This window comes from Orycteropus afer, unplaced genomic scaffold, assembly GCF_000298275.1.
Source record: "Orycteropus afer afer isolate SDZICR_OR568_19922 unplaced genomic scaffold, OryAfe1.0 scaffold00002, whole genome shotgun sequence".
Classification (NCBI taxonomy): domain Eukaryota; kingdom Metazoa; phylum Chordata; class Mammalia; order Tubulidentata; family Orycteropodidae; genus Orycteropus; species Orycteropus afer.
Genome location: NW_006921589.1, coordinates 4,632,546 through 4,641,467, shown reverse-complemented (window position 1 = coordinate 4,641,467; position 8,922 = coordinate 4,632,546). Strand labels below are relative to the sequence as shown.

At 48.0% G+C, this 8,922-nt stretch overlaps 1 protein-coding gene across 1 annotated transcript in view; it reads right to left on the bottom strand.

The window, feature by feature from the left end:
- The window catches only part of WDFY1 (WD repeat and FYVE domain containing 1), a 58,172-nt gene extending 51,737 nt beyond the window's left edge, over positions 1-6,435 (bottom strand). The window contains exon 1 of the mRNA XM_007935569.2: positions 6,299-6,435. Coding sequence (XP_007933760.1) covers positions 6,299-6,435 — 137 coding nt within the window. The remainder of the gene's footprint in view (positions 1-6,298) is intronic.
- Between the last annotated feature and the right edge of the window lie 2,487 nt (positions 6,436-8,922).

The following is an 8,922-nucleotide window of genomic DNA, read 5'->3' as shown; positions in this document are numbered from 1 at the left end:
TCTGCTGTGCATGGGGTCGCTATGAGTCGGAAATGACTCGACGGCACTTAACAACAACAACAAATACTCTAATTCTAAAATTCAGACAACTTCAAAGTTAAAAGTACTAATTTAGGTTTAGTGGAAGGATAAATCAAAGAGCTTAAAAATTCATTATTCCGTTCAGGACACTGAGACCAGAAGAACTACACATAGATGGTGCCCAGCCAACCTCTCCGAAAGGGATCAAAACTAGAGATCCTGAAGAGAGTGGGAGGAAAAATATGGAACAAAACTCAACAACACAAAAATGACCAGAATTACTGGTGGGAGAGAGTCTGGTGGAAGCCCCAAGACTATGACCCTGGATTACCCTTCAGGCCTAGATACTGACTCACTTCCATGGATTGGCTCTCAGCCCAACAACAGAAAGACCGACATGCAGAACACCCACCCCAGAGTGATGCCCCGCCCACTGTGGAGATGCACCCCTAAGATCGACCAGCCCTGAGACACCAGAGGGGCAGCATTCACACAGAGCGAAAGCTGGGCCGACAGGAATGTATAGCTAAGGGCACGGGAAGGGGCAGTGACAGGAAGCAGAGGGGAGGAGCGTTCTATGCTTAGCGATGGTAAAGAAAGCCATGAAATCAAATATGCATGAACTGTTTGATGTAAAACAAACCTGCTTTGTACGTGTGCACCCCAAGCACAATTTAAAAACAAAACAAAAAAAATTCACCACTCCAGCAAAGTATAAACGAACGTGTACAAAGCGGTGCCGCCATTGGGTGTTAGCGGCTCTCAGCGCAGTAGCCCCTGAGGTTTCTGACCTAAACCAGTAATTCCCAGTGACTCCAGGTGTGCTGGAACCGAGCTCTGATATCCACGCGGGCTTGATATGGCTTGGGGGGTAATGTGTATTTAGCGTCCCCACGGGTAGCTCTGTGTTATAGGGAAAGAGGACAGTATGTGTGAAGAGCCCCAGGCAACATATCCCAGGAAGGGACAAGAAGAGGACAAAGTACAAACTGTGTTCCTGGCAACATATCCCAGGAAGGGACAAGAAGAGGACAAAGTACAAACTGTGTTCCTGCTCGCTGAGTCTCCACAGGCAGGCACAGTGGCAAGGAACTCTCCTTTTGTATGTAGCAGTGGTCCTCAAAGCGCCCTCAGCATCATCCGGGCAGTCACAACAAAAGAAAACTCTCAGGCTTTATCCGCGACTTACCCTGTCAGAACCCCTGGGGACGGGGCACTGTTTTAACAAGTCCACTGGGCGATTCTAATGTACGCTCTAGAAAGAGCAGCTAAACAAGTACTGGAAGCCTAGAGCCGCCTTTCTCAGCCTCAGCACTAAAACACTCAGGGGCCAGATCATCCTTGGTTGTGGGGGGCTGTGCTGTACACTGAAGGATGTGGAGCACTATCGTTCCAACCCCCCCCCCATCCTCTACCCACTAGAAGCCAGTGGCACTCCTCCTGAGTAGTGACAACAGCAAAGTCACTCCTGATTGGGAACCACTGGTCTGGAGTCTGGAACAGGGTACACTACGTTCAGGACAAACCTCATACCTTCAACTTCTCTCAAAATGCCCTCAGCCAGTCCCCACTGCTTTTAGCTTTTATGAAATGCGTTAACTTCAGTTGGACCCTCTGAATGTTAAAGGTTACTTTTCTGAGCAGTAAAACAGAAATGACATAGAAAGGTGGGAGTATTTCCAGACCTTGAAAACTATAGAAAGGAAGGAAGGATAATGGAATCATGGCTACCGGAGGGTCAGTCCCTGGCTGACACTGCCAGGACTCAGTTTTTCCAAATGAACAGAGAGATGAGGTGCACGATGGAAAAAGCGAGAGCCTCAGAGTCAGATGTGGGTTCAAACCTCAGTCCTATCACTTATTAGCCACAAGACCTAAGGAAGCTGCTTCAATGGCTTTTGTGCCTCAGTTTCCTGACCTGTCAAGTGACAGTCACAATATAATGCACATACATTTCCTATTACTCCCCAGCAGGGCCTGGGACCACACCTGCAATTAAACACATTGCTATGTCTGCAATAAGATGGGTGAATATTCACACTGCATGAGACAAATCAGGACCATAAAACATGTCATCTGTTCAGGTCAAGTTTTAGCAGCAAATGAATTTTCAGGCCCAGTTTTGAGAAAAACAAAATGTCAGACTTTTAGAATGTACTGAATTTTGGAACTGCTGGTAAGGACAGCGGGACGGTATGTATCTACCTTATGGGAGGATATGTGGATTGGATGTCCTAACATACTGTGGTCTAACTGTGTAGTGGTAGAGAGAAGGGGTCTCCAAAGGTTGTTGTTGGTGGGGGCCTTGAGTCAGTGACGAGATGGCCCTGGGCACTCTGCATCCACACAGAAGAAGACGCTCCCTTAAGGAAGCCACAGTCAAGGAAATCAAGCCCATGCAAGACAGGATCAGCCCACTGCGATCCCTAGGGTTACACTGGCAGACTTTTGGAAGTTGATCAAAAAGTTAACTATTGTTACTTCTAAAGTACACACTCTGATCACGTCATTTGCCTTCTTTGAACTCTTTGATACTTCCTCAGTGCTGCAAGACACAAGTCAAATTCTTAAGTGTGGCATATGAGGAAGGCCCTTCCCAAACTGGACATGGACCTCCCAGCGCTTTATTCCTCTCTCCTGCCACACCTCCGAGCCACCTTTGGCTCCAATCACCTCCAAGTAACTGTGGTTCCTTACCCCTTCGATATTCTCCCCACCCCAGCCTTTCCTTCTGCCAGGAACAGGCACGTTCATCCCTGCTTCCTCCACAGACCACTCCTCCACCCACCAAGACCAGATCCAACGGCATCCCCTCTGGAAGCTCTCCTTGACTAAGGGGACTTCACCTCTGGCCTGTGACGCAGAGTGCCCAGGCATCTCTTCACTGCTGTCCAGTCCTTTGGAAACAGCGACTCAGTGTCAGCTATCTTTTTTTCCCACCAATCTAGCACGAGGATCAGCACATGACAAGTATCCAGTAAATGCTTGTTGGATGAATACCAAACCAAAACCAAACGCACCGCCGACAAGTCGAATCTGACTCAGGGCGACTCCTCCTTGGCTTTCCGAGGCAGTATCACTATGGAAGTAGATTACCCAACCTGCCTTCTGAGGAGTGGACAAATAAGGGCAGTCAGTTTTCAGTCCCTCAGACACACTGGTTTCATCAGGTCAGAAGCCACAAAAAACAGTGAATCAGACGTTATACGAGGAAGGTCCCTGGGTGGCACAGATGGTCTGCACTCTGCCCGTAACCCAAAGGTTGCCTGTTTGAACCCACCCAGCAGTACGGTGGAAGATCTAGGCCTCGCGAGCGGGTTCCATAAAGATTACAGCCAAACAGACTGTAGCACCTAAGGCGTGTCTCCCACTGAACACATAAACAAATGCCTCAGAAGTCGTAGGAGGGCAGGTACTGTGGTTTTTGATCTCTGTGTATCTCCAGGGCCTGACACTCGATGTGTGTAGCATTTCTGAAGGGAGAAAGGGATGCAGGGAGAGGAGAAAGGGATCCATACACATTTATAACATTTGTGACAACATAAAAACAAACCACCAAAACCACAGCCTGGTTTTTTTTCTCATTCAATCCCACAAAGTGTAGGACCTGCTAAAATACTGTCCTAAGTTCAAGGAGGTTCCATGGACCTAAAATACAAGTTAGAAACCCAAGGTGTCAGCCGTCGCTCTGCCCAGTTATATGCCAGGGCAAAGCAGGAACAGTAGCGCCCAAGTGAAGACATGAGCTGATCTAAGGCTCCCTCAGAATATTTCAGTCCCAGAGCAGCTAAGTAATCACTTTCCATAAAGCATTCATCAGCACCACTTCCAGCCAGTAATCTCAGATACTCAGTAACTGACCCATTAGGCATGAATCATGAATAGTTTACTAAATAAAGACTGCTAACTTTTATAACACGCTGCTTGCATCTTAATTATCCTTTGCCTTTTTCCAGAACTCCTGTCTCCCCCTCCCTTCCTGCTCACACACACCGGCACTCAGGTCCACAACCACTCCCCGTCGTTGTTCCAGGTCAGCTACGCAGAAACAGTCAGGCAGAGGCCACTGCTCACCAAAAGCTCACAAACGAGCTGGGGAAAAGACATGAAAACAAAAATAAAATACAAAAGGTCCTACAGAAAAAGGAGGCTTTAGGTTTTCCCTTCCCATTCAGGGCAGGCCCTCAGTCAGTGTGACTTACTCTAAAATACATGATTCCAACTTCAAGAACGTAATCAATGTCACTGAGCTGTTCATGAAGAAATTACTGAATTGGTGTATGTTGTCCTGTGTTTTTCTCAACAAAAATAAAATAAATTATAAATGTATACATGATCCCAAAAGGGACCCAGAATGAACCATTCCCTGGAGAAGGATGTCATGCTTGGTAAAATGGAGGGTCCGCAAAGAAGGGGAAGACCCTCAACTAGATGGATTAACACAGTGGCTGCAACAACGGGCTCAGGTGTAGCAAGGATTGGGAGGGTAGCGCAGGACCGGGCAGTGTTTCGTTCTGTTGTGCATGGTGGGTTTGCTATGAGTTGGAGCCAACTCAATGGCACCTAACAACAACAAAAAGTGGGACTATCCCTTAGGCTTTAAGAGAAAAGTTGTACCTTTCACCCAGAAAGCCTTTCAACTTTTGGAGTTATCAGCATTTAAGGCCATAAATTATACCAAGGAAATATGGTTCCGGTCAATAGCTAGTTATTTCCTCCAAATTCCCACAGTAAGGCCACTAAAGTTTTAAACCTGTAAGGTTTTAAAAGTCTAAAGTTTTAAAACAAGTGAAAATACGGCTCCAGTCCAGTGATCCTGCCGTGGGAAGATCAGAGAGCCGAGGTGGGGAGTCCTGGATCGCATTTCTGGCTTCTCTGACTTAGAGTAACCAGCTTCACTCCACCGGCCTCAGCTTCCTCTTGGGTAAAATGAGAAAACTGGATGAGATCAGTGTTTCCTACAGTGTGACAGACATTCAGTGTGAGATGTTTTAAGTGCACACAGATTGACTTCTACTTTAATAGTTACTCGTTTACGGCAAGGGATATGGTTTCCCATTAATGTTGGAGACAGAATATTTACTTTTCAAGTAAACGTATTTAAGTTTTGAAAAATGTGAGTCACCATTTAGGAAACAAGAGTTCAGGTGGGTCTAGCAGCTGCGGTAAAAATAACTGGTCCAGGGGCCTCCTATTTGGGGAAATAAAGATGTAAACCCCAGAGGAAGAAGAAAGCCTGTAGAAGCAAGGACCAAGAACTGGGCATTTATAGAGAAGGACGGAATTCCAGTTAGGAGGACTTAGGTAACTAGCCTGGCACATGACAATGACAACAACAAGCCACTGCTCCTCCCAGCTGAGGGGCAAGGACAGACATAGGTTGGATCCAACTCGAAGAGGGTTAACCCCACACACACAACCTCCAACCTGAGGTCTTGCCCTTCCCGGTGGCAGGTGACACCCCACAAAGAAGTAGCCTGGGGCTGAGGTCTCAGGCGGGAAGCCCACAACAAATACTGGGGTCCTGGGCGGAGGGGCCGATGGGACAGATAGCCTGGGCTGGAGAAGGTTGGAGGTGCCCGGGATAGGGGAGCACAGCGGGGCGGAGATCTAGACTGAAAGGCCCCCCGAGGGGCTCTCGAGCTGGAGGGTCGCGACAGAGAATGGGGACCGCGGCAGTGCGCAGGAGCGGGGGTCCTGGGCAGGAGGGTGCATTGGGGTCCTCAGCTACTTGGAGGGAAGCAGCGGACTGGAAGTCCCACATTATAGAGGCGGGCGTCCCGGAACAGAGGACCGCGGCGGGGCGAAGGTCGGGACTCGAGGGCTCCAGGGGGCGCCCCGGGAGGGAAGAGCGCATTGGAATTCCCGGAAGGAGCGTAGCGGGAGGCGGGGTCTGAAGGCCTCGGGGTGGGGGTGCCAGAGTAGAGGGACGGCACGCCGCGGAGGTCCCAAGATGATGGAACGGGATGGGGGCTCTGCCCAAAGGGGCGCGACACAGGAGGGGGTTCCGGGCCCAGGGGCTGGGCAGGGGAGATGGTCATACGGAGGGCCTGCGGTGGGCGTCCCGGGATGGAGGGCTTCCAAGAAGGGGTGAGCTCTGAGGCCCTCACAGCAAGAGGGGCGCGATAGGGGGCGCGCGACAGAGTATCACCAGGGCCGGGGGCGCCCCCACGCGAGAGGGTCGGGTCGCGGATCACGCTGCTCCACGCCCAGTGGCGGACCCCAGCGCCGGCTGCCTCCGTCGGCCCAGGCCCCGCACACAACCCGCCGGGGCTACCTGTCCTCGCTGGCTGTGATCACGCCGTCCTCCTTGGGGATGAGCAGCGCGGCCGTGACGGTGTCTTGATGGCCCTCGATCTTGCTTAGCAGCACCGGGCGGCTACTCTGCGGCCTGGAGTGGATCTCGGCCGCCATATTCGCGCGGCGGCGGCGGCGGCGGCAGCGGCAGCCTCGGCCGCTGGCGGCTCATCAGCTGACAACCAGCCGGGCGGGGACGCGCCGGTTTCCCTTCGGCTACCCGGACCGCGTGGGCGTCGCGCCGCCGTAAACTCCCGAGTGCTGCCGCCACTTGCCCGTATTGTCTGGAGACGCCACGCATGCAAAAATTACATCTGCCGGAAGAGGGCCACAGAAGGGACCTACAGAAAGTCAGGAAAGTAATGAAAGTAAAAAGTAAGTCTATTCACGCAATGGATTGGACAGTTGAAGGGGATGAGGAATTATTCTCCAGACCAAAGCTTTCCGGAAATGATATTTTATTTTATACATTCTAAGAAGCCATTGTTTAGCATCCCATTTCAAAGATGTTACAATGTAAAAAATATATAACGCATTTTCTTGTTGTTGTTAGGTGCCCTCAAGTCGTCTCTGACTCATAGCGACCCTATGTACACCAGAAGGAAACACTGCCTGGTCCTGAGCCAACTCCACGATTCTTGCTATACTTGAGCCCATGGACGCTGCCACCATGTCAGTCCATCTGCTTAAGGGTCTTCTCCTCTTTGGTCCATCCTCCACCTGACCAAGCATGACATCCTTCTCCAGGGAATGGTCCCTTTTGACAATATGACTAAAGTGAGTGAGACGAAGTCTGGCCATTCTCGCTTCCAAGGAGCATTCTGGCTGCACTTCCTCCAGGACAGACCTGTTTAGTTCTTTCAGCAGTCCATGATACTTTCAGCATTCTTCGCCAGCACCACAACTCAAAAGCATCAACTCTTCTTCATTCTTCTTTATTCATTGTCCAGCTCTAACATGCATATGAGGCTATTGAAAATACCATGGCTTGTGTCACGTGAGCCTTAGTCTTCAAGGAAACATCCTTGCTCCTCAGCACTTGAAAGAGGTCCTTTGCAACAGATATGCCCAATGCTATATGATGTCTGATATCTTGACTGCTGCTTCCATTGCTGTTAATTGTAAAACCAAGTAATATGAAGTCTTTGAGAACTTAAATCTTTTCTCCATTTATCATGATGCTGCTTATTGGTCCCATTGTGAGGATTTTTGTTTTCTTTATATTGAGGTATAATCCATACTGCAGACTGTATTCTTCAATCTTCATCAGTGTTTCAAGTCATCCTCACCTTCAGCAAGCAAAGTTGTGTCGTCTGCATAACGCAGGTTGTTAATGATTCTTCCTCCAATCCTGATGCCACTTTCTTCTTCATATAGTCCAGCTTCTCAGATTATTTTTTCAGCATGCAGATTGAATAAGTGTGGTGAAAGTATACAACCCTGATGCACTCCCTTCTTGATTTTAAACTATGCACTGTCCCCTTGTTCTGTTTGAATGACAGCCTCCTGGTCTATATACAAGTTCCTCATGAGCACAATTAAGTATTCTGGAATTCCCATTCTTCTCAATGTTACCCATAATTTGTTATGATCCACACAATCGAATGCCTTTGCATACTCAATAAAACACAGTAAACATGTTTCTGGTATTCTTTGCTTTGAGCCAAGATCCATATGACATCAGCAATGATATCCCTCATTCCACATCCTCCTCTGCAAGTTCTCTGTCAATATACTGCTATAACCGTTTTTTGAATCATCTTCAGTAAGATTTTACTTATGTACGATATTAATGATATAGTTTGATAATTTCCATATTCTGTGGGATCACCCTTCTTTGAATGGGTACAAATATGTATCTTTTCCAGTCATCTGGCTAGGTAATTGTCTTCCAAATCTCTTGGCATAGCCAAGTGAGTGCCTCTAGTGTGGCATCTCTTTGTTGAAACATCTCAATGGGTATCCTGTCAATTCCTGGAGCTTTGTTTTTCACCACTTCCCTCAGTGCAGCTTCGACTTCTTCCTTCAATACCATTGGTTCTTGATCATATGCCACCTCCTAAAACGGATGAACATCAACCAATTATTTTTGGTACAGTGACTCTGTATTCCATCTGTCTTCTTTTGATGTTTCCTGCGTCATTCAATATATTGCTCATAGACCTTTTCAATATTGCAACTCAAGACTTAAATTTCCTCTTCAGTTCTTTCAGCTTGAGAAATGCTGAGCATGTTCTTCCCTTTTGGCTTTCCAACTCCATGTCTTTTTATATTTCATTATAATAATTGACTTTGTCTTCTCAAGTTGCTCTTTGAAATCTCAGTTTAGCTCTTTTATCTTGTCATTTCTTCCGTTTGCTTTAGCTACTCTCCGTTCAAGGGCAAGTGTCAGAGTCTCTTCTGACATCCATTTTGGTCTTTTCTTCCTTTTCTGTCTTTTTAATGATCTTTTGCTTTCTTCATGGATGATGTTCTTGATGTCATCTCACAATTCCTCTGGGTTTTGATCATTGATGTTCAGTGCATCAAATCTGTTCTTTAAATGGTCTCTAAATGGGTAGTGCCTAAGGCATTTGACCGCTAACCAGAAGGCTGGCGGTTCAA